At 41.6% G+C, this 25,926-nt stretch overlaps 1 protein-coding gene across 5 annotated transcripts in view; it reads right to left on the bottom strand.

The window, feature by feature from the left end:
* Positions 1 to 25,926, bottom strand: part of klhl29 (kelch like family member 29) — a 273,769-nt gene that overhangs the window by 29,042 nt on the left and 218,801 nt on the right. For 4 of the 5 annotated variants that reach the window (XM_008398295.2, XM_008398293.2, XM_017302252.1 and 1 more), the window contains 2 exons: positions 24,677 to 24,859; positions 19,847 to 20,027 (listed from right to left, as the gene is read on the bottom strand). In XM_008398295.2, coding sequence (XP_008396517.1) covers positions 19,847 to 20,027; positions 24,677 to 24,859 — 364 coding nt within the window. Of the gene's footprint in view, positions 1 to 19,245; positions 19,557 to 19,846; positions 20,028 to 24,676; positions 24,860 to 25,926 lie in introns of those variants that run through there. The other variant, XM_017302254.1, reaches the window with a different exon arrangement.

The following is a 25,926-nucleotide window of genomic DNA, read 5'->3' as shown; positions in this document are numbered from 1 at the left end:
CGTTTGCATGCACCTCTGTTCCCTGTGTTGATTTTCTTCGGGTCTGACAGCTGTTTGTACCCGTGTTCTCTCTCTCTCCCCAGGTTGCTAATCAATGTCTGATGGTGAAATCTGCGCAGGCCCACCTCGTGGAGCGGCGTATGTAGATGTTTGGTATCGGGAGCGCTTCGTTTTTTTTTTTTTTTGCTGACAAGCCTGAGGCCTCATCAAGAACCGGGAAGCCGATCTAGCAGCTCACATTTGAGTTTAACACATTGAATTGTTTTGCACATTCAGCAGCAACCTGAGAACAAAATACATTGATTTGACAGGTGCTCGCAAATTAGGCTTCTCTAATTCTCCTACAGAACGCTAAAACTGGCAGTCGTAGCTTTAATGTTCATTCTCTATCATGTTTGTTTTACCTGGCAAGTAATACAAATGTTTGTTATCGGAAACATCAGGGAAATCGAATTGTAACAATGCTAACACAGCTAATCCAGCACAAGCTAACAAACATGAGCTTAATGGCTTTTTGAGAGATTTTTAAGAGGGGAAACCAAATCACCTGAAGCGTAGTTACTTTTTTACAATTTTTTAAATTTTTAATTCAGTTTTCAGAGCTGCAAGCCTGACGTAGATCTATAAAACTCAGATGTACGGTTTGGAGCACACAAAATGCCAAGGTGGGAAAGACTCCAGCAAATAATGTACTTCTCCAACAATCTAAAAGGGATTACAGAGTAACCTCAACATGTTGTTGAAGTTCACCACTCTACAGTGTGAAACATTTACAGCAGAAAATATTTAAGTTAGTTGGTAATCTTTACATCAGTGGATGTCTCACTAATTTCTCCACAGAAAAGCTACGTCCTAGAATCTATAGGGTTAAGTTAACATTTTAAATGACAAACTCCTTTCAGAAACAGAAATCTAAACAGGTACGACTTGTTTGGAGAAGGCGCCAAGAGAAAGCCTCCTCTCGCTCTCTCAGAAAAAAAATTAATACAACTTCTGGAACAATTTACAGTGACACCACTAGACAAAGTAGAGAGTTTGGTCCAAAGGAAAAGCACGATGGCTTGGAGTAAAACAAACAGTACATCGGCTCAAACCCTTCACACCAACTGTGGAGCAAGATGGAGCAGAGGTGATGAAGTGGGATAGTTTTGTTGTCACATAACCAGGGCACTTTGCAGTCACTTTCTCTACAATACAATGCAACAGAAAAGCTCAACAGAGGTGTGCTGGAAATGCCCAGCCAACGTCCAGACCTTGACCTGACTGAAGTGCTGTGGTGGGACCTTCAGAAACGCTGCGAATGAAGAAATACCCACAAACTTGAGCTGTTTTGTAAAGAGGAGGGATGAATTTCTACATCTGAGAAAAGTCAAAAAATGTCAGAAAGCATCCTGAAGTTATCGAATCGCAGGGGAGCCTCAGAGTTTAGCTTCCAAAAGTTTGGCTTTGTGTTTTTGTTTTTGCAAACAAAAACCAACAGCATGAAATCCTGCATTTGTTTTTGTATACTTAAGATCAGATTTATATCAACTTTTGAAACTGGTATGGTCCAGGCGATTTTAGAATGCCAAACCCCAAAACTACCAATTCATTTTTTTTTTAACTCTAACTATAATTTCTGGACATATTGAGAAGTATTTCTGCTTTTATTAATACTAGAATTATCATTTTCCACTCCGCTTTTTTGGTAGGAGGGGGTTTTTAAAGGCCGTCTGCCTGACTCTGGGATGTATTTGACTAATAAAATGAAAATCAATTCGGAAACGCTTTCTTGGATAAATACATCAATGACAACATGTACGTTTTGATTTAAAATAACTAATGATGCAATGAAAATATAATAAAGCTAAAATAAATATAATCTGTCTCGTACAACATCTAATACAAACAATTCATTTACAACAAGCATTCACGGCAAAAGCTCATTAGTTGACAGCCAGAACGCCATTTATCTTTCTTGTCTATTCAAGTGTTTTTACCATGTGTAGCTGCTGCCGACTGCCAGCTGGCTAATTATCTGAAATATCTGGATCTACTCTGACTACAAACGAGAGAGAAAAAGTCGAGTTCAAGTTACATTTTGTGCAGATGCTCCTTTTATGTAGAGATCATACAATATTAGACCACGTTAGCAATTTTTTCCATCAAACACAGACCTTTTTCTAAAAAAAAACCCAAAAAAAATCGAATTAGTCCAAAATGTTTCTCAACACACGCCGATAAAAGCTACAAGTGAATCGCGTTTAGCGCTTATTATTCTTAAAATCAACATAGGTCTGCAAAATAATCTCGAGCGAGTGTCTGTGGAGCCGCTTCGGCTTACAGTAAGACGCCCTTTTATCATTTAGCTCAAGTTTTCCTCTAAAATGTCATGAAAAGATGGACACTTTAAAAAGCTAAGAGGAAAACCCGTCACCTAACAGCAGCTGACTGCATTTCAAAACAAGCTGCACACCCTCACCGACGCAGAAACAACACTTATTTACACCTAATAAAAGAAAAAAAAAAAAACCTGCTAAATTTGTGCTTCTGAACTCTTAATTTTTACTCGCAGATTGTAAACATGCCAGAGTACCGTTGGACTTTAGCTGTAGAAATAGTTTGAGTGGGCGGTATGAGTGCTGCTCAGCATGGGCATGCTGAAAATATCAGCCTTATACCAGAAGCCTAAATTATCATATTTACAAAAGAAGTGGATGTAAGTTATAAGCAAATAAGATGTAAAACACCACTCAGGACAAAAGGAAATGTGTTGTTCTTACAACCGGGAGTCGAGCGGCGTGCTAGAGTGTGGCGCCGAGAGTTATTTTCTGCCTTTCATTGTTCACCATCCCAAACATGAAGAGGTGCTTTTATATGATCTATTTTATTCTGTCATATTAAGTCAAATCCCCGCCAGCTGCTAGCGGAGAAGCTGTTTTAGCTAGCACTGAACTTGAGACGGCCGACGAAAACTAATTGAAATGTAAAAACGAGCAAAATAAAAGCACGTTTTGCTAATCGTTATAATTGGAAAAGCGGTGACGTGGGGTGACGTGGGGTGTCTGTGTTGTCGTTTTGTACGTATTTGGCTCTGTTTCTGTTTGGGAGCTTGGAAGTTCAGAGGGAGAGAAGGGGGAAGGAAATCAACTCCAAATGTCACAAAAGTTTAACTTGGAGAGTTGGTGGTTTCTCCGGAGCTTGAGTTGAAAATCCAATAACATCCACAGTAACATCTGGACAGTATGACCTCTATTAGAGACCAGTGTTTGACTGCATGGATGCATAGTTACATCGTGCCACAGTTTGCAGCGAGAAGGTTCTGCAGACACTGCAGTCTGGTGACATGTTCAGGTTGGACCTCTGTCTTAGTGGCCACTGGAGATCTCAACTCTGTAAAGATAGCCAGCTATGTAAAATTAATAAATTGATATTATTTCACTAAATCAATTGTCAAATCCTGCTGCTTTTCTAACATGAAGATGGAATTTTTCAATTGTTTTACATTCTAAGATTAGGATACAAATTTCCACAATAGACGAGCTGCAGCTTTATGAAAATGGTTCGACTCGTGACAAAATTGTTATTTTGGGAAAAAGAAAATCTCAACTCATGCAAAAGCATCTACTGTATGAATTATTTCATCGTAGTGTTGCTGCACCCAAGGCCTTCATCTATAACCACAATTTTTGTGTCCTGCCAAGAACTTTAATTTATTTTCATTGGACTTTTTCCACTTTCTTTTGCCTTTGTCTCCTAAATAAGCCAGCCCGACTTTGCGAGGTCGTGTAATTGGAGGTTGCTGGAAGGTTTTTTGCACGCCATCTGAAAATCTGCAGGCCATCGCTCTTTTCAAGTAGTGGCACCTTGGCTACGGAGTTAATTTTTATGTGGCCTTGGCGGCATTAAAGGCTTTGAAAAGCAGCTGAAGACTTTTTATTTAGACAACCTTTTAAGCTGAGAGGACGTTTTATGACATTATTCGTTGTCTTTATTACGGTCACTTATCTTTTTATCATTCTCTTGTTCCACTTAACTGTGAGTCGAGAGGCTACACAGGTAAATTCTACGCATTTTCTCTTGGTGTAGCTATGTAAGAGACTGCATCAGAGTCTGTGCGCTGCAGCTTTGGCTCTTTTTCTTTTTAAAATATGTTTACAGTGAGGTTAAAAACACAGCTGGGTGATGAAATGCAGATTTCCAGAAGAAAATTTCACAAAACTAAGATTTAAAAAAAAAAAAAATCTGAATTTCTGACAGTTCTGTAGCATTTGAAATGTAGTTTGAAACTGAAGTTCAAACAAGTGGTGATGATGTAACGACAAGTCCATTTATATTCCTGAGATTTTTTTTTTTTCCATCTGAGGAAGGAATTTGATAGCAACCAAGTGAATAGAGACAAAAAAAAAGAAAAACATAAATGAACATAATCTAAAGAACTCTGATTAATTCCCTTTTGACTGGTCTGATGTCATCAAGACGCATGTGATGGCAGGTGGAAGCTTTAAAAAGTGGCTCGATTTTATCTCAATTTACAGCAAACAAAATAACAAAATTACATGTTTATTTTTTTTTAGGTTACCTCTAAATCCGAATGTTTGGTTGATTTTACACAAAAGTCTGTGTTCCCTTTGTTCTCAACCATTGTACAGTTACAATAGAAGCCAACAGTGGTATAAAAATCAGAAGGCTACAGTACAAAACTTTACAAAAAAAGAGAAAGTTTTTGAAAACGCACACAAAAAAATAGGACCAGAGGAATTATAGTAAACAACTAGGACTGAGAACAAAAAGAAAGATTAAAATTTCGAAGCAGAGGTACCTTCTGAGCCATACTGAGCAATAATCGGTTCTGCAAACGAGCATCTTCAATAAATTATAACATCGACATACAGGCAATGCAGAAGTTTTACTTTAAGGCAGTTGCTTAATAATTTACAACTAGATATATTGAAAAATGAATACTATACATGTAGTGCGAGTATAAAACAAAGCATAGTTTAAAGCGGTGTATGCAAAATAAGCTACTTTATGATTGATTTTCATGAACTAGCTGCACCTTTAAAGGCCTGAAGTCCCAGAGCAGACGGTGAACCCCGCGGTTTAACCTCTGAATTTCTTCTCCCGCCATGAACTCGGAAAGCTCCTGAAGGGCGGCGGCCCCGTTGTGCTCGTTATTTGCTCATGATACACACATCTGACAGACTGTGTGTGATGACATCTGGGGATCTGATGGAGTCTCGGTCTCTGTGTGAACAGCCTGAGAGCGCGCTCCATCTGACAGACCGAAGTCAAGGTCAGTCAGAAGACGCATGCAGAACACACCCCGCTGCCATCGATGTTGGAGGGAGCTTATATACACACACATACACACACACAGCTCATTAACTCTGATGGATTACCTCACATTTCGGGCCTAATAACAGACATACTTTTACATACGACGCATGGATGCACAAATCAGACTATGGGAGCACGTAGGAACACAGATGGACACGGACCTGCCACCTCAGTGTCACCTTCAGCTAATCCTAGCGAAACAGAGAGCAATCCATCCACTGGCCCCACAGATTTACCCATAATCCCCGAAAATGAACTCATTCAGAGAACAAGACTCCTTCCTCCGTGCTCCTGCACACAATCTGGCCACATGCGCCCAGACACACAGACGCGCTCTGTGTACGTAGGAAAAGCGTCTGATGTGCCGTACGACACCGGTGTGGATCTAAAAAGGCACCTTGAGAAACTATCAAGGAAGGAAGTTTGGGAGAAATGATAAGATGTGTGTGTGCGTGTGAATATTTTTCAGTCTGTTAGAGAGAGTGTGTGTAGACGCAGATTTAATTGGATGGGAATGTCACGTAGGACAGGGGACATGAGTGCTGTCGGTGGTGTAGGTCGTACACCAATTACTGCTCCTTCACTCTTCAAAACTAGATGGGAGATGGAAGGCTGAGACCTCACTTCATTACCAAAGCAAGCTTCTGTGTTGATAGCAGCCAAGTAGGGCATCGCTGTGGGGGCATGTGGGGAGCCTGCATGTGTGTGTGTGGAGTGATGAGAGGAGGAGTGTGTTCCTTTCTTTTCATTACGACATCTAGAAACTGAGAACTGCTGCATCACCCACAGCTGGCTGGAATGATCAGGAAATAAAACGATGACACGGAGCAGAAGGGGCGGCGGCGGGAGGGAGATACGCACGTTTTCTGTTTTCTGCAGCAGCTACAGCTTCCAACGCATTGTACTGAGGTTTTATGTAACACACCAACACAAATTAGTGTAATATTAAGAAGGGAAAGAAAGACGGTACATGGCTTTTACAGTTTTTCTTTTGTTTTGTTTACAATAAGTGTGTTGAACAAAAATGTCTTAATCAGTTCTTCACATTTAGAAATGGAAAAGAAATCCCCATTATTTTCTTGCATAAAACCAGAACTCTACTTCAGTCACAGTGGATGGAGAGCATCTGGACAGCATCGAGTTTTCAATTAATTTACTGTAGATCTGGACCAAGGCAGAAGCATTCCAACAACATATGGATGCACATGGATTTATGCCATTTCATTTCAGAGCATCTCCTTCCACACGATTGTTGCGTTGCCTACATGTCTTGTGGAAAACTGCAAAATGGGGCAACTTCTACTTCACAGTCAACATCTTTCTTCTTGCCATTCCATTATTCAGGATGGGGTAATGCAAGACTAACAGGCATCCTGTCATCCGACTCTCCCTCATGTTGTAAAAGTAGGCAACTTTTACAACAACATGCTTTGTACACATTTGTTAAAACTGTCACTATGTCACGACAGCAAAACAGGAGACAGATAATCTGTGGAAAACATGAGCTTCTCGCTCCTGGTTACAGACAACCAATCAGAATCAGGTGGAAAATTTCAGCACCATCAATCATGCCTGTGTATTAGCTGCCTAATGTGGTAATGGCATAGAAGCAACTTAATGTTTCAGGAAAACTGTTATTCCACTGTCATGGGAATGCTAACTAGCCTCAGCATTTATGGCGTAGCAGAGAGCTAGTTGGAGGGTGAGTGGCATGTACACAAGGATGATTGGAAGCGCAGACACTCTCCCCCTGGCTCTGATTGGTTGCTTCTGGCCAGGCTGTGTATTTCTGCAGAGGAGCTCGATTTAGTTCCATAGATTATCTCGTATGATATTGTCAGTTTTAACAAAGATGTAAAAAAAAAAAAAAAAATGTTTATGAACGTTACCTAGTTCAGCTTTAACCGGTGAATCTCTGCAGCTCCTCCAGAGTCGTCACATGCATCTCTAATTAATTCTCCCCTTAACCCAGGAAGTCACCTTAAATGAATCCTGTCTTGGGAGGTTTGGTGTAGAGAACACACTGGTGTAAAACAATTATGTGACTTTACGCAACAGAAATCAAAATTGTGCCCCGCTTTGTGTTGCTCTTTCACATAAACTCGAAACAAATCGGATTTGCAGTATGTGGTTGTGACCTAAACACTAGCTTTTGCAAAAGTAGTGTGTACATTGTGTGCACTGTAAAGTTAAAAACTAAAGCTTATCAGCACTTCTCCTTCCTTCATAAGAGCTCTCACCTTGGCTGAACACATACGCACACACGCACCCCCACAAACACACGCACACACACACACACACACCCTCCTGGGACCAATCTATATATAACAAACTAACCCCCGTATCTCCAGAGCTGATCCGTCCCTGGGTGCTGAGGAGGGTGCAGTGTCTGGATATTGGGAAGGGTTGCCAGGGCTCTGCAGCGCACCGACTGCCAAGCATCTCCGCAGCATCTGTCACATCCTAACCATTGATAATTAGCCAGCAGCATTGTGCTGCAACATGACCATGTAGAAGAGAGGGTAGGATGGTTTTCAGAAAAGAAAATATATCCAGTGAGGATATACTCAACTCGAGTGTTTTTTTTGTTTTTTTTAGAGTAAGGAATGGAAGGTGAAAGAGAAGGGGAGGGGAGAAAAATGGCTTGATAAAGGCTGAAAATTGTGTGAAGTGCCAGCCCATCGTTTATCAGCGTGGCAAGAGCACACGCAGCTCGCACTACTCATTACCCGCAGTGTCTTTCTGCCTTTTCCTTAATACCATCCTCAAACACACCTGCCTCCACTCCCCGGTGTATTTCTCCTACTGTCCCGTGAACACACACACACACTCCGTTTCCAACATCTACCTGCCTTCCTCCTCTCTGAGACCCTGGCGCCCCATTAGAAAACGACGAAGAGCAGACACCGTCTTCGCACGAGCATGTCAGACCGACGCGGCGATAAAACCATGCGGGCCCTAAATACACCCATCATCTTCCTGCCCACCTAATCAGCACAGAGGAAAGACGGAGGGAGCGGCGGTGCAGGAGGAGCAGGCGAGGTTGGAGACTCGGTGGCTAAAAGAGACAAGCGGGGGGGAGGACGGAGCAAGACGGCAGGACATGTATGGCGAAGGGATGTGGTAATCCGTCTGATTTGAGCCCACTCGTTTTCTCTGGAGCCTCATTATTACTGAAAGATCTGGGAACTCCTCCGTGGAGATGGGAAATGACAGCGCCTAATAAGGAGGGAAACTTTCTGTCAACATACACATTCATGAGGATGTATGCATATATACAGACAACAAATACAGCGCCTAGCAGGAGTATAAATAACCTCTGAGCTTTTTTCCCCCACTCTCTGTCACACTGCAGCCACAAAACCCCAGTGTGTTTGAATGGGATTTTAGGAAATAGATTGGCACAAAGTAGAGCAGAATTGTGAAGCAGACGGACAGAGACACTATTTTCTAACATGCATGTTCAGCATATATTGAGAATATATTGGATTCTCAACTGGATTTAGGTTTGGATTCCTGCCAACACATGAATATGTCTTGATCTGGAGCGTCTCATCGTAGCTCAGGCTGTATGTTTAACATAATTGTCCTGGTGAAAGGTGAAACTGCGGTTGCTCGTCTTTTGCAAGATTGCCTTCCATATTTTCCCATTTAGATGATGTTTCCAGGATGATGTCCAGGGTTAGTTTTTCTCCACATGTAATGGTTTGAAAGCCAAAAAAAAGTTAATGGCCATTTCTGACCAGAGCTCCTCCATCCATGTGTTTGTCAGTACCTCCAGTTTTTAAACAGGTCCACACATTTTACTCACTAATGCAGAATTGTGAGTTTGCTGCAAGGTTTTTTTTGTTTTTTTTTAAAATGGCCATCTTGCCAAGCCTTTCCCACCTGAGCTGTGGATCTCATCAGCTCCTCTAGAGCTACTGTGGGTCTCTTCTCCAATTAGTGCTCCCTTTGCACTAGATTTAGACAAACTTACCCTGCTTTACATTCCTCTGCACCTTTATCCCATCTTCATGACACTGTTTGTGAAGGCAATGGATTTTACTCGATCCATTGCCTTAATATGCTGCATTTTCAGATTTTTGAAAAAAGAAAGCCCTCAATTATATCCATTTAATTTTACCATTTACTACTTGTTTGTTGGTCCTTAAGATAAAATACATTAAAATTTGTGTGTGTGTGTGTGTGTGACGTAACAAAGACAGAAAATGTTTAAGTTGTGTGAATACTTCTGGAAGGCACTGTATATAGCGAACACAGACAAGCAGGTAATCCACACAACAACTACAATAATTAGTTATAACAAGCATTATTACAACTGTAAACCATCCCTAACCCAGCCATGTCTGACTCAGTCCTGTGGTTTGTTGTATGGGATTACATAAAGGATAGTTAGTGTGCACTTAAAAGAAAGTGCGGCTGAGGAAGGGGTGGAGGGCGAAGTGATGTTGCGATAGCTCAGTCGAGGGCTGTGCTGTGAAGTTTGTTAATCCCGGGGAGAAGAGATTAGCTCCACAGGGGGGGAAACTGCCTCAGCGAGGGGGCTTTGGGAGCAGTGATTGTGCCCAACCACAATGCCATGGTGTGTGGCTCCCTCCGCCCAGCCCTTTCTCTTTCCAACACAACTTCCCACGGGTGCTGTGTAGCAGAGAGCAGGGGGGGGGGGGGGACAAATACGAGCTGCAGCACACTAACTTCCAAAAGAAATGCTCAGCAGCTCTTCTCACTTTATTATTCCTGCACTGAGGCTGGGAGAAAAGAGAAAAAGCATCTTCACATGAACTCATTGGTTCCAGCGTGACTGATGATCCGGGGCTCACAGGCCCACCTGCAGCTGCTCCATCTACACTTCCCTCTCATCTTCCTAGGACTCGGCTCGATATTGTTAAACTCTTCCAGGCTTGCTCTGCGTCTCTTTCTCTCTCTCCTGAGCTCCTCCTCGATGGTTTCGCTGCAGGGTCTCTGACACCTGGGGCTACCGAGCCGCAGGACGCTCTGTTGGCATCATCCCATTGCAGCTTATTTGCCCAAAATCGCCAAAAGAGAGTGCTGTTGGGCAGGAAGCCGCAACCAACAACGGATCCCCACCTTCCTCTGTGTGGGAGCGACATTTGAGTGTGTTCAAATTAAATCTCTGCCCATCTTTCTGTTTAGAGAGATAGCTCTGGACTGATGGCACCATGTGCAACTGGAGTGAATTTCAATGGGCCAGACAGGATGGAGTCAGTACGTAACGGCTTCCTTTCGCTTTTACAAGCTGCGCTTCTAAACCAACTCCATCCTCCACCCGGGTTTCCACAGTTTTGTGCAGATGTGCTTACATCTCTGATGATGAATCTTACGCTAATTAATCATTTTAGGAAGGTACAAATGATACTCTTGAGTAAAAATGCATCTGTTCAACTGTCTAATCATTTACCCAGAAACTTAAAATAAACGAGATCTAAAGTATGCCTGCTGATGGTAAAATACAAAAATTGTATTTTTACCAGCAATATGGAAACCTGTATATCTACAGCATCTATTTATGTCTCTGATTTTGACATGTGCTTGTTACATTTTGCAGTTTTTAAATGATTTTTGTGCAGAATGTGTTCCCGCTCTTTATAGAGAATTATAACAAGCCGATAAATAGTCAGGCTATCTGCTCAGCTAGTCAGCCTTAAGTTTTAATTGTTTATGGTTTTGCAACCAGAAATACTTGCAGACAAATGTGTCTGTCAAATATGGAACCTTTGTTTAATTTAAAATGAAATTTTAATTAAATTTTTCCTCACTTTGTTCTTCTACTACTCTCCGATTAGCATTATTTGCTGTTGCTTCAACTATTAACTCATCGTTTCTCTGTTATTTTTCTCTCAGTAGAAGCTGCACCTGTCTGTTTAGCTGTTTGGACATCGGCTGAGATGATACAACCATCAACTCATCATTCTCCCTCTGCTTCTATTAACTTGTTACTTCCATAAACATAGAAGATAATCCTACATCAGTTCATCTGTTTATTTTCATGCATCCTCATGTTTTCTCAAACCTTCTCAGTCGGTTGTGATCATCTGTGGTCGTACCGAGTCGGGTTCTGGTTCTGCTGGAGGTTTCTTTTCCAGCTAAATGGGAGTTTTTCCTCTCCACTGTCGCTACGTACTTGCTCAGAACGAGGGACTGCAGTAAACAACTCAATGCAAGCGATTCTCTCCACGTTCCTCCAGGAAGACTGAATGCTGCTAGTCAATGACTCGTTGCAATATGCTGGGTTTACTTGGATAGAAACTTTTTAAACTGCTTTGAATAATTGAGCACACTCTGCTGTTTGATAACCAGGATCAATTGGAATGTATGTTTGACTGAATTAGAATGACATGTTTTTTTTGCAAAGTGCCTCGAGGCGACATTTATTGCGAATTGGCGCTATATAAATAAATTGAATTTTACCACCCTGTTAATGTAACGCAGTGCCTTTTCTACCCCCGCTGTTCTATAGAGGGGCGTCGTTTCTGTGGGTGACTCGCGTCGCAGTGTGCGCACCGCCTGCCGACATCAAGCCGCTGAATCACTTGGAAGTTCAAGAAGCAAAGTAGGTATCAGGAACCCTCCTCCTGCTCTAATCATGCTCTCACAGCGTGTTCATTGTCATGCTTTTTACTGGAAAATTTCCTCTGCAAGGTGGTTGAATATTTGCAATTCGCTTCCTGCAGCTAACTAAGCCACATTCGCGCAACGGCCCATTACTCAGATAAAAAGTATAGCTTCCTCTAAACGGAAGGAAAAACAGGTAGAAGAGACGGGAGTTTTTAGTTGGGAGAAACACAAAAGCGCTGGTTTAGTCAAACTAAGACTGACCGCTCTAGAAGAGCAGCGTTAGCGAAGAACACAATCCTAACCCTTAGTCCTAAATGACGGCTTCATGAATGGCAACACGCAGAAGTGAAGGGCAGGGGTGTTTATGTAACAGCAACAGATGTTAATGAAAAAAAAAAAACACAGCACATGAACAATGGAGCTTTCACAACAGATTTCACGGACACGAACGCAGTAGAAAAGGTCATTTTGGTTTGAAAAGCAACACAAAAGCCTCCTCCTCCTCCTCATTCAGCCTTGTTAACCAAACAGTACAACATCCCTGAGGAGAAAAGCTGGTTGCTCTACTCAGTATTATGTTGCTAACAGTCTTCATGCAATATTAACTTGCAATGGAGCTCAGAGGATGCAAAATAACGCTAAAAAAAAAACCTATGCATAGTAGGCAATAAATAAAACAAAACCAGCTGTGATTGACATATCATTAGACACCTATGAATTATTCAATATCTGCAATCATACTGGTTTGCCAAAGGATCAACATGCTGAGGAGTGTGCAGGCCCAGGGTACCTGATTGCAAGTTAAAAGCCTCCCCAAACCAGCCTGAACGCTTCTCTGAAAATCCGTCAGTCATTAGCGCGGAGAGCTAGTGACGGGAATGAGCCGGCTTCGGTCCTGCGTTGATTTGGGGCCTCCTGCTGTTCCCAAAGAAAGCCGGAATCCTGGCGGCTTTTGAGATGGCTCTGATTGAAGACATAATTGTGATTGTGGGTGAATTTCACGGTTAGGAGCGTGAAACCCTCGGTGAGATGGATGGAGAGACGGAGAGCGAGGAGGAGCGGCGCAGACTACAAATGAGGTGTCAAGGTGCTCCGAGCCGGAGCTGGGCGATGAGAGACCTTGGGTGGATCAGACACACACACACACACACTCACTCACATGCGCACACACTAAAACAAACATACAGTATTAAAACGGGATTTATCGGCAGCTCTCCTCGTTTTCATGTCCGAGTGGCGTCTAAAAGGAGCTGGAATCCATTTCAAATTACAAAAAAAAAAAAATCCTGCTTGTATAGATGTTTAGAAGCTTGTAAGGCATGAGAGCTGGATCATCCTGCTGCTATAGATCCCGAAAATGTTTCAACTCGACTGGAGTCCACCTGCGCCCTGTGGAATTCAACCAGCCATTCATCTGGGCCCATTTGGTCCTCTTCAACCGAGCAGACGGGGGCACTTTAAGTGTCCAGAAGCACGGCGGCTACCGTCGCTCTCAAAGTGGCACGTGTTTAAAATCAGGGTGATGGAAGCAGAAGTCTTTAGGAAAGTTTTTCAGTTGTCAGTGGCAGGATGTCTCATTAGCATAGAGGGGAAACATGGGGAAAAGGTACAGGGAAAACATGAATACGAGACCTTTTCCAGATATCTCAGGAGGAAGTGGCGAGAGAATTCAATCCGAGTAAAACTCTTAAATTTCTCACTTGATGTTGAGAAAGAATCTTAATCTAAAGTAAAAACAAAAAATGTTACATCATTTTACCACGTTCCACTTTCCAGAAAACTTCAGCAATGTGGAAGACACTATAAAATGAATATTATTGTGGAATTTATCAACTTTCACAATGACGTTCAAAATGAAAGAAGAGTTCTTATTGGTTGTTGCAGCTTCCTGTCAAGTCTGAGTGTCTTCTAGCTGCGTATGTTAGCATAAATCTGAAAGATGAACTTTTACTTTTTAGGATTTTTGAAGGAAAGTGTTGAATTAATGAAGTGGAGAAAACACTTTGCTGTAAATTTAGTTTGCACTAAATTAACTGTAACCCCCAGATAATATGCTTGGAGCCAATTTATCAAACATTAACTATAACCTCGTGTTTAATACTTGCAAGGACTTCACACAAAAAACTCCCAAAACATATACCGTATATTCTATTCTATTAAAGCTCTTTAGCTTCATTTTCATTGGAAATTTCTGATATTTAATATGGAATATTTCAGAAGAACATACATTTTTAAACGACAACAAAAAAGAATAAGGGATTCATGATGTCCTACTCCTATTTTGTTCCTGAACTGCTATAAATGCAGTGTTTCAAAACGTATTTCTTTTTGATTCAGTCGTGGTAAAAAAAAAACATAACTTAGGAGTGAAGGGTATCAATATAAATGTTTATAAAATTCAAAACCTTGTTCTGTGGAGGACTGTGTGCAGCCTGCAATGACAAACGAACTGAGAGCTTCAAGGAGGCTCTGCCACACAAACAGAGGGAGGAAAAAAAATGAAAGAAAGACAAAGTTTCCATCCATGCCAGGATTCATCGACTCCGGGGAACAATAAACACCGGAAAATATGGAGAACCCGCGTGTGGACGGAAATGCAAATGCACAATCATTGAAAGAGTGGAGCAAATCAGCTCTTGCTGTTGCATCATTTTCTGCTCTTCCCCGGCCTTCAGATCCTCACCAGTCATCTGCTTATCAAACAAGGCAGCCGTTCACACGCGCCGATTAAAATTTTCTGTGTTATTAGCTCGAAATATTACAACTCCTCTTCAGATGTGTGCGGCTCGTCCGCCTTTGTACAAAAGGCGACGAGCACAGACAAGGCTGGAGAAGCTGCTCACTTATCTCCACCAGGCAGGAATTACCTCCGTTAAGGACTCGCTGCCTTCTCTGCTGAAGTCTCTGCAATCTTTTGAGTTCTGGCCTCGCTGCGTTTCGCTACAGGAAAGCCAAGTGTGTCTCACAGCAGAGGCACACCTGCCAAATCTGGCAGTTAGCTCCAAAATTAAGGATCAGCTTTTAATGGGACTCATTTATCAAAGCAAATCTGGATAAATGCTTTCAGAATCGAGCTGAAATTGACCCGAATATTCTTCAGCTGTTGCGTTTTTTCTTGTTTTTTTTTTCCTCTCTCTTTCTCTCTCTGCTGTGAAACATGCACGGCGACTCAAATGCAAACTTCCTCGAGAAAATGGAACATTGCAAGATTTGAAGTAAGGTTTCAGTGCGTGCAGAGGCAAACTTCAGGCGCTGCTGCTGCGTAGGACGTCAAGGTTTCGAGATAAAGTGTTATTTAGTTCACAGCTGTTCGGTGGGAACATAAGCAGTTCAGGTCACCATGGCGGCTCCGGGCCACAAAAACAAACATCTCCGTTTTTACAGTTCAACAGCAAATACACGTAAGATGAATAATCACCTCTGCCCTCAGCTTCAAACGAGATAAAAAACTATTTTCAGGATTAAACTCCTGGTTATGAGTCTAATGAAATTGCTGCTGGGATTGCATATGATGTATAGCACCTGCCTTTCACGTTAATTTCATAGACCTGCAGCCTGTTGTTCCCAAATCCTCCCCTAATCTCTAAAATTACTCCTTTCCTCCCCAGTAAAACAAACATGTTCGCAGTATCAAGCCGCAAAGCTCGGGTCCCTCACCGATTCGTTGTTTATGCATTTTATCTGGGAAATACATGGAAGAGGAGACACGTTCGCTCCATCACTCTAACATGCATCATCACATTATGCGACGGAAATGTCACTAAAGAATACCGCTGGGCGACAGGGACGCGCGTGACAGATGACAAACGGAAAACGCGGAGAGGATCGACGGCGACGAGGGGAGCCCGGCGTGGAGAAACGGAGGCGAAATTTCTGCTGAAATCAGCAGGGAAGGATTTAATTACTGATGGGCAAAATTAAAAGCGAGTGATGTTTCGTTTGGTTTCACCATTCAGTCTCTGTACCAGCAGCGTGCCTGTGAGGTCTTGCCTCAGGTCAGTTTAAGGGCTTCCTGTTAGTAAAATTTCAGAGTTAATCATCCGGTAGTTGGAGCAATTTGGTTTCTGCAAAGCAGGATGAAAATAACTAATTACAAAGAGCTGTAACCTGATTCTTTCATTGCTTTTAGTCTGGATAAAGATGCGTCATGCTTAAAGGGATAGCTGGGATTTTTACAGTAAGCTTTTGAGACAAGGTTATTAGCAGTCAGTGAAGATCCCTGACTCGGTGTTTTTATTTGGTATAAATCCAGCTTAGGGTTTATGCAAAAGCTGATTTATAAAGTTTTAATAACTAAAAAAAAAAAGAAGATGTACCACTGCTGCAGTAATAATCTGAGTGAAACACAATGAGAACATCGTAAGAGTGAAATAAAGTAGTGCGCTTTTTTTGCACTGCTTTACTTTTACGCCAACTGGAAATTCTTCACACGTCTCCTTTCAAACTTTTGTTTCACCCAGGAAGATAATAGTTGTTGCACCACCTCCAATCTCCACTTCCTGTGTTAATAATAATTGGCTCTATAAAAACACAGCTGTCACACATGATATTAGTTTGAAGGTTTATAACACAACTGTCGCATTAGAAACTTTGGTATTTCCGGTGATGCAGCGGGTTAACGACGGTGGCGGTCGGTTTTGGTCTTGGCTTCCCTGACCACAGCTTTTAGCTCAGACCTCTGCTACACTGGAGTTGGAAACACAAAGTCAACTACCCACTGCAGGTATCCATCAACTGTTTGTGATCCTCATTTTAAAATATTCTGAACCTTTTGTTTAGGTTTACATGCTTTAATGCCCAAAGGAAGAACAAAAACTCACTGAGAATCTGTTTTCTGATCTCTGTCCTCATGGAAACCTGAATGTAGACAATTAATATCTTTAAATGCAAACTCAAGATTTATACAGTTTTTATTCAACAGATTTGCCTTTTTTTTTTACTTTAGAAAATCTTTGTTTTGTTTGCACTTTAGCTGACTTTATATCGAATGTAAATAATTTCCAGTTACCATAATCTGTTTAACTATAATGACGAATAAACTTTCACCCCACTTGAAATCACTCACCGCATTTACTTAATTGGTGACTTTACTTTTTAGCTTTTGAATCTGGATTTTTGGATTTGTGTTTCTGTTTATTGTAATACTTTTGTCACCATGTCAGCGTGATCACAGCTGTGCTTCTTCAGTCCTTAACACCAGCATCTCCTCCATGAAGCATTTCTGTATGGCGAGGCTTTTTTTTTTTTTAAGATATTTTTTCACAGTTTTTATTCTGTTTTGTTCTAATTGCCTCCAGCTTTTATGTTATGTAAACACTTACTTCTGCCCTTGTATGTGAAAAGTACTGTTAAAGACAAGAAACGGTTGAACTGTGGCATTTAAGCTGATTTACCTGAAATGAAAAACATTTTGCCATACCAATCATATGCACATTGCTCTGAGCACAGAAACGGCTTTAAAGTGAGAACGCAGCCTGATTTGAATCGCTTTCGCGGTTTCATCCGCGGGAATCGTGGATATTTACAACCTTTGTGACTCGCGCTTCCCGGTGGATGCGGCCAGATCTTCCGATCTTCATAAATGTACATGCAGCTCACATCGTCAGCGTCTGCCAGCTGCTCAGTCAATATTTTATCAACAAAGTTGAGTGAAAACATTCACAGCAGGTCAACGTATCTATTCAGCAGAAGAAAAAAAGCCGCCAGTCGCAGACATTTAAACCGACTATATGAACTATGAATAATAAATTTCTAACCATTACCATAACAGTCGGGGGGGGAGAGGGGAGGGATGAGTGTACAGTGAATCAGCAGAAACATTAACATTACAAATATGGCACGTGCAATCCCAGTCTAAATGCATTTGGAAGCTTATTTACAGCTGCACAAGATATTTTTACCATATTTTAATCACATAATAGCCACAAACTGTATACTAAATGCACCTTAGATTTTTTTTGTGATATGCCAACACAAAGTCGAAAGAAAATGTATGTCCTTCTACAATTTCCGTCTTATAATTCGACTCTACTTTAAATACGTCTCCAAATGTAATCCTGCCTTCATATATCTCCATAGTGCTGCTTACGATGCCGTTTACTCGGAAATGTCAAGCAAACTACTAAATGATAACTTAAACTCTAGTGGGTCCAAACGACTGACGTTAATCGGTGGGACTTTGTTTTATTTAAGGGTACCAGAATAAAAGGGGCTAGACACAAATGCATGCCACATTTCTAACATTCAGCAAATTTTTCTTCCACTTCACAACTATGTATTGCTTTACAATCCCACTAAAATGGATTCAAATTTGTGACAAGTGAGGGAAGGTTTAACATGTAAACCTTAAGGTTTAACATTTCTGTGGTCTTTTTATTTTTATATTTTTAGATTTACACATTTCGACTTAATTCCAAGCATCTTGTTGCCGTTTTACAAATAAACAAAACAAAAGCCTGGGTTGCTTAGGAACAGGCTTATTGACAGGCTCCACCAATCTGTCCAAACATCTTGAGAGACCCTGTGGCGTTTATATGTTAAAGCTGTGATAAAGCTTGTTCCTTCATCAAAGATCAAACCCAGGTTGCTGTGTATGTCCGTGGATAATCATCACCCCTCCCTCCTCAGCTTCTCGCAGCCCACCAATGGGGCACTAATACCAAAACCAGGAAGCCTGTGGTGGTTCTTGGAGAGAGCCAAGGTAGGTTAAAGTTTTACAGCGCTCATAACCGAGTCCGGTTGCTGTGGGGCCTCGGCGAAGCTTCATGATTGCAGCAAAATGCACACCGGAGAACAGGCAGGGAAAACAGCAACAAACACAGGATGATGCACATAAAAAAAAGAAAAGAAAAGAAAAAAAACCCGCTGATTTCTTTGGAGCGCTGAATGCCCCAGATGCATCAACAGCCCTCAAATTAAGCAGCTCCGAGACAGATGAATCAAATGCGTTTCCATTACGGGGCAAATATTCCATCCACCCCGAGTCATAACGACACCGTATAGCAGCATTATGGGGAAATATCAAATTAGGCTGTTTCATTTGGAGGACTGTTGTGCATTGCAAACAGCTTTGGAGATCAATTGAGCAGCTAGGTAATGAGCAGCAGCGGCCTGCTCTAATATACTCAGTAATGTTCTTTTGATTGCTTTGGTTAATCTTGCTCTGCCATGCGTTGGGGGGGAGGTAGCCCCCTCCCAACCCCGTGCCGAAACCCACTTGTCAGCCCAAGTTGGAGGGGAAAGTACCTAGAGAGCAACGCTTAAAAAACAGAGAAGGAATATGAATCAAACGATTAAATCTGGATCACTCTTATTTATGTTTTTTTTTTTTTTTTACGCTGGTAGGAATTCATTAGACTCCCCACAAACGTCAGACTTTGTGCTGAACGACTTTCAATCAGATCGGCGAGAAATAAGAAGCCCCCAGATGAATGGGACGTGGTGTTCAACCTTCAGATGAAGACCTGGCGATGTGTTGATGCCGAAGTGGATAGAATCAGACACGCTTCACCACTCTGACTTCTGAAAGTAAATCTTCTCGCTCTCAGAAAGAAAAAAAAAAATGAAGCAAAAGCCATTCTGTCACACCACAACACTCACAGCTGTGGCCATTTAATTTGCTCCAGCTCGGCTTCGCTCGCCTGCAACCTCTCGCTCGCCTAAAAAAAAAAAAAAAACCCGCTAACAAACCTGTCCAACCACTTTTTGCAATATGCTGCACCGCACTACTGCATGCCGCACCATCTGCCACACTTTGCTGTGCGGTGTGAATATTTATTCACTCATATCTATGTTGCTCAGGCATCCGCCTAGCCTTTTCCTGGCCTGCCCACGCCCAGACACGGCAGCCGAACGGTGGCTCAGAGCGATTTGGTCCCAAAGAGATGTGGAATGCATCTGTCGTTTGGAGATGAGGTGGATTTGAGGTTTTTAAACATTTTTTTTTTACCTTTCTACGTGGTCCAGGTTGCCGGACACGCCCAGACCTCCGATGGTGTACAGCTTCCCGTCATACACGAGGCTGTTGTGTCTGCAGCGAGCCACGGTCATCCGGGACACCAGGTTCCAGTTGTCCAACAGGGACATATAACACCAAACGTCGGCCACCGTCACGCCCGACTCTGTGCCACCTGAAACGCAGAAAGTGGAGCTTATTCAAGTGGGCTGTGCTGGGGAATTGGAATTTTCTCTGTTGGCAACATTAACAATGGAGATTTGAAGCTTTTCATTAAATATTTGTTGAACGATGTTGATTACTGGATAAGTGCGGTTTTTTTATTCAACTCCCACCTGCAAAAGATTCCCAGGTCTGGTGAGTAAAACTGCCATAGTATGTAAAGCTAAAGTTAAGAACCTTGGGAACATATTTTATGTGTTTTTACTTCCAAGGTATCTGGAATTTATGTTTCAGGTTTCTGCCAAGGTTCCACTTGAAAATTAGATCTGGATCTCAATGGGGGTTTCCTTCAGGTTAAATGAACAAAGGACAGAAAAATCACTTGCAGTACGACAAACTTTGCAGCTAAGATTAAGCACGTTATCAAACCTTTACCATTATGTAGACCAAAGCTGCTATATCATGGTTTTCTCTGGCATGATAAAACCCTCTTTTATGGCTCTTAGAGGGAGGAAACGAAAGTAATTTTGTGAATCATCAAGTACTGTCATGTCTAGTTTTTGGTGACTTGTTTTTGGAGAATGTAGTATTGCAGCGATTCCTGCTCCCTGCTCCCGGCTTGTTGAAGAAAAGCTCTGAAATTTGTTCCTTGATTCCTTAACGATAAAGTCAGTAATTTGGAAATATTTTCTGAAAACAGAAGGTTGTGCTGTGGAAACCGGAGGAGTGACGCCCGTCACACTTATTAAGGCAACTGTAGAGCTGAAAGTCTGCAAACCAAAAGATCACCACAACAGCAAATAGCTTTAATATTTAAATATCAAATTTTCAGACTTGTGCTACTCTATAAAATAGCTAAAAGGTATGTTTTACTCAATCAGGTCATCCTTTCATATTTCTGTAAACGATTAAGTCCATGTATTGTAAATCACGTATCAAACATAAATCCTATCAATACCATTATGTTAATGTATTTTATGTAATATCAAAATAACTTTTTTTAATTCTTTCTACTCCAACTCTCTCGTCCCAACATGTTTCAGTGTACCCTATTTTCAAAAATAGCCCTCATCTTTGTTGACGTTATTACGACAGAATAAAATGACCTGCAGATGCAGATGGGTGCAAAATGAACTGCCAGACAAAGTTAACATTGTGGACTTTGACAGACGTCTAAGAAGAGAAGCTTTTGAATGCAGTCCCGGTTCTGAGTGCACGTATGAGCCATGAGTGATCTAATAAATGCTGTCTAACACTTTAACCTTGACTGCGCTAAAGAAAGAGGAAGACGAAGAAAAGGACAGTTTGAGACGACGTTTCAGAGCTTTGAGACAAAGGAAATGCTGGTTGTTATTATGCTTGGCTTGGAAGCTGCAGCCTGATACAGTTTGCTTTTCTGTGTTGAAACAGCATCGCACTTGTAGGAAAACCCGAGACATATTTATTTGCTGTGTTTAATCAGGCGCACAAATCACAGCTGCTGGGTAATCACTCTTCTGAAGAGGTGCAAGTCAAACAACGTTAAGATATACAATTGCTGAAAAGGTGCAGAACGTATTTATTATAGTTTGGCTCAAGCTACAAGATGTCTCAATAGCTAAAGTAAAGAGTTATTTGGTGGAATCAAATGGTGTTAATTTTAATTTAAGAGCATTTTATATTAAAAAAAAAACATCAGTGTGGACTTGTTGGATATCAGCTGAGTTACCTTCATCTTTTGGATGTAAGATAAACAATCTTTGTTGTGAGTTTGTGTCATTTTAGTATAACTACAGCAGCTGCAGAAATGCACAGTTTAGGTGGGAGAATCTTTTGACAGGACAGTTATTACTTGTCAAGACAACTAAAGTGGTTCCAACTATTAGGATTGCTCTGGACTGTCTGGAGTGGCAAGAGAAAAGCCATTTCTGACAGAAAGCCATAAGAAATCTTGTTTAAAGCTAACCATAGGTCAGTAAACATGTTGAAGAATTTCTCTGGTTAGATGAAAATCAAAAATCCCACTTTTTGGCTCGTGTGTAAATGCAGTGTGGCAGAAAACTTGAGGGGGAGTATTATGATGTGGGGATAAAAGAAAGGGTTGAGGGAAAGATGGAACTAAACAGAGGGCAATCCAGGAAAAAAATTTAAATACTGCCAGAGTTACAATGGTTTGACTCCAAGCATGTTCATCTGTTTGAATAACTCAAGTGAATCCTTTAGGGGGAAAAAAGTAAAAGTGATTTTCTGTAATGTTATTGTTCTATATGTATGTTTCTGCAGAAAAAGAAGCAGATTCCTGCTGTATTATTCTATTCTTGTTTCATCCTTTCTCCCCCATCTGTTTCTCTTTTTATTCCATTTGTCTGTTGCGATTGAAATTAACTTTACTTACAGTAATAAGGAAGCCAGTGTAAAAGCCGATCACTTTGGCTGCAGGGCAATTTGCCTGATACCTTCTAATCCCCAAATTAGTTTTAAAACTATTTCAAAAATACTTCTGCAGATGGAGAAATCTCACACAACAGTGCCTCCCTCACCCAAATGGGGGATCAGCTTACAACCTTGTAGCAAGTCACAAACATTTGAGCTTTGGGAGATTCCACACGACGTCCCTAGGGAAAGTCACACTATTTTACTTTCTGACATGAAAGAGTCTGGGTTGAAAACCTGCAGATTGAACGACAATAGCCATCTGTGTGAAGCAGGATGAGCCGTGTGAGTACAACAAAACTCAAAACAAATGGTAGTAAAGTTTTCTTTCCCCTATATATAGATAAATTATCGCAAACGCTGTAACGCTCCATTCGAGAAAGTAAAACCGTTTGGCTTCTTTTTGGCACAAGTCTGATTGCTGTACAGACAGGACAGAGTAAAATAGTCGTACAAATCAAATAAAAACACTAAACCTTTGGATCTAAAGGCGTGCATTCTTTGTTAAAGCATTGTATCGCCCGGGAAAAGGATTATTTTTGTTTTCAGATGGCATATACAGTATGTGGTGCGCTAAACTCTCTGCCTTCATACAACCCGATATACATTTCCAAATCCCGTCTCTCCTAGGACTGAACTGCGATTGTTTTCCATCTCTTAACAAGTGACACTCTTATTAAAAATAGTTTGTTGCCATTTTGTTCCAAATCAGCTCTTTCAGATGCACAGCCCAACTCCTGACGCCAGCCACAAGTCACTGACCCTGTGCAGCTTGTAGGGAAGGTTACACACCAGAGCCTGTTGACTGGCTAGCTTGTACCGGCCTGATTTCCCCACTGGCAACGTGACTCCCGGTGGACACATGCAGACCTGTTCCGGAGCCCAAACACAAATTTACATTTATATGAAAGGAGCTGGAGAGGAAAGGTACACGCAGGACAAATCCTGTTGCATTTCCAGAGTGCAGTGTGAAGGTCTGAGTAGCGTGCAAGACGCTCGCACAAATGGACTGTGGAGGGAGAAATTCAGTTTACCTCTGAAGGAGCGACTTAAAGGTGTCACATAGAGGGGAGTCAAAGAGCGCACAGTGGGCTGCTGTGCAACCAAATAAACTGCAGAACACTGCAGCCGCTGCAAAGTCCGACAGAGGAAAAGTCGAGAAGAAGAAGAGGAAGAAAATCCTCACAGAGGGTAAACGGCAAAGAAGTCCGACAGAAAAATGACTTTAAAAAAAAAGAAAGACATTAAAGGTGGGCTGAGAAAAGCTTTCAAAGCAAAATATTGGTGAGTTTTGAGTCTGCCATCTTTAAAAACTCTTTGGATGGTTCTGAAAGGTCACAGGACGTGAGCAGTGGCCTGTAAGGGCTCAGTTTGCTGAATCACACCAGGAGCTACGAAAGAAAACGATGATCAACTGTCAGATTTAACAAAAGAAAAGTGACATTTCCTGTTCTCTCCTCTTCACCTAAAAATATGAAGCGCTTTCACCAACAAATTATCACAGCTGTACCCATAACACAAAAGGATAAAAAAAAAAAGTTTTAATCTTTTTCCTTAGACTTTACCAAGAAATAAACAGCCTTTATACACTTGACAGTACTCAGACATCTCTCTACTCAAAATGACACATTTTCAACAGGTTCCCTCTTTTGTGATAAATAAGAAAATGTGATGAAAAATCAATATGTTGTGGATTATTATTTACACTTATTTCTGGACCAATATAGTTGGTGGAATGACAGATCAGAGTGAAAAGCCAACTAGATAATCCAAAAATATTTTTCTCATCTTGATGTTTAAAAGCCACCATAAGACTTTGAAATTCTTACGTTGTCTTTTATGAACACTAGGACTTCCAGCGCCATGAAAAACTATTCACTCCATTACAGATTTCCTCGGATGATATTTTGATTTTAAAGAGAAATCGAAACTTGCATCTGTAAAAGCGACGCTACGAAGAGTAAAATGCACAACGAGCACGTTTAGTAATCCAATATTGTATATATTTGTTTCAAAAGAATCTCAGTATCTTTGAAATTCCTCAGATCTTTATCTTTACTTGAAGTCAAGTTAGGAGCATAGGAAGAAACAATATTCTTTGGCTTATGCTTTTATTTTACAAGCTTTTATAACAACTTCAGCTCCAACTTCTTCCTAACTGAGCTACTCTTTAGTGCTGCAACCTTCTAGTGAACGCCTGCCACGGGGAAAGCTTGAAAAAGCCCCCTTCGAGTGGACAATTTAGCTTACCTGACAGGTAGATGTTGTCTCCCGCTGAGATGACACTGAAGAACTCGCGGTCGTAGAAGGGCAGGCTGGCCAGCGGGTACCACTTACTGTTCTGGGGGTTAAAGCATGTGACTGCTGTCAGGGAGCGCTGGTTCATCCCAATGGCCTGTCGCCCTCCCACCAGAACTATCACCTCCGCTACACCTACGGGACAAAGCAGGAGGGAAGAGAGAGGAGAAAGCAGGTTTATTGGGAGAGGATTCCAGCAGTAAATGAGGGTAAGATTGAGTAAGGCGCAAAAGCAGCAAGAAGCCACGGTGCTTTGTCGGGTGTTGTTGGATGCTGATGTAATTGAGGCTGAACCGACTAACACACACAAACGAGGCAGAGACAAAAAGGTTTGCTTGTGGATTCAGCAGGCCTCGAGTCAATAAGCTTGTTGGAGAATGCTAAATGCAAAACAGCAAAGTTTCCTCCCGGTCACTACGACTGGGTAAATGGGAAAGCATAACTCAATTAACAAGACTGATGGGCCTGCCATACGCGTGGTCGCCGCCCAGCTCAACTCCCACACCTAATGGCGCTAACAACAAATTCACTCGTCCACACACACACAGAGAATCAGAAAGTTTTTTTTTTTTTTTTTTTTAATGGCAATGGAGGATCACAAAATCAATAGGCAAATCAATTTTGGTACATTTGTATGTTGAGGTGGACTCGCCTAATTGGGAAGGCACTCGAAACTCGTTCAGTCCACCAGACCTTATAAACATGCACACATACAGCCAGTGGATAAAGACACCAGTCTTCTAAAACCTGCACTCACACACACACGTACACACACACACCACGCATACACACACACTGGCAGGCTGCCACGTGTGTCCTCAGGTCCTCTCGGTTTGCAGCACCAGCAGGCTCCAGCGAGCAGGCAGAGCGACCAGACAAAAATAAGCTGTGTGTTTGTAAGCAGCAGGCGGGCGGGCGGGTAAAGGGAAGCAAGCCAGGGAAGGAGCGGATAAGGAGAGACTGATACAAGGGCCGAAAACAGAAAGAAATTTTAAAAAAAAAAATGAAAGGAAAAATAAATGTACGAGATGGAATGCTAATCTTCCTACGGTCCTGGATAAGTCTAACCACGAGTTTTGGCTGCTTGGATCAATACTCTCTCCTGACCTACTGGACCCACAGGCAGGCACAGGAGTTTTCCATAATGTATACGTCTTTAGACTGAAATTCTTAGGTTTTTACGCTTCCACTTTTTTCAAAGT

The sequence above is a fragment of the Poecilia reticulata genome, linkage group LG21 (genome assembly GCF_000633615.1).
Source record: "Poecilia reticulata strain Guanapo linkage group LG21, Guppy_female_1.0+MT, whole genome shotgun sequence".
NCBI classification, from domain to species: Eukaryota; Metazoa; Chordata; class Actinopteri; order Cyprinodontiformes; family Poeciliidae; genus Poecilia; species Poecilia reticulata.
This window is presented reverse-complemented; position numbering and strand designations above follow the sequence as displayed.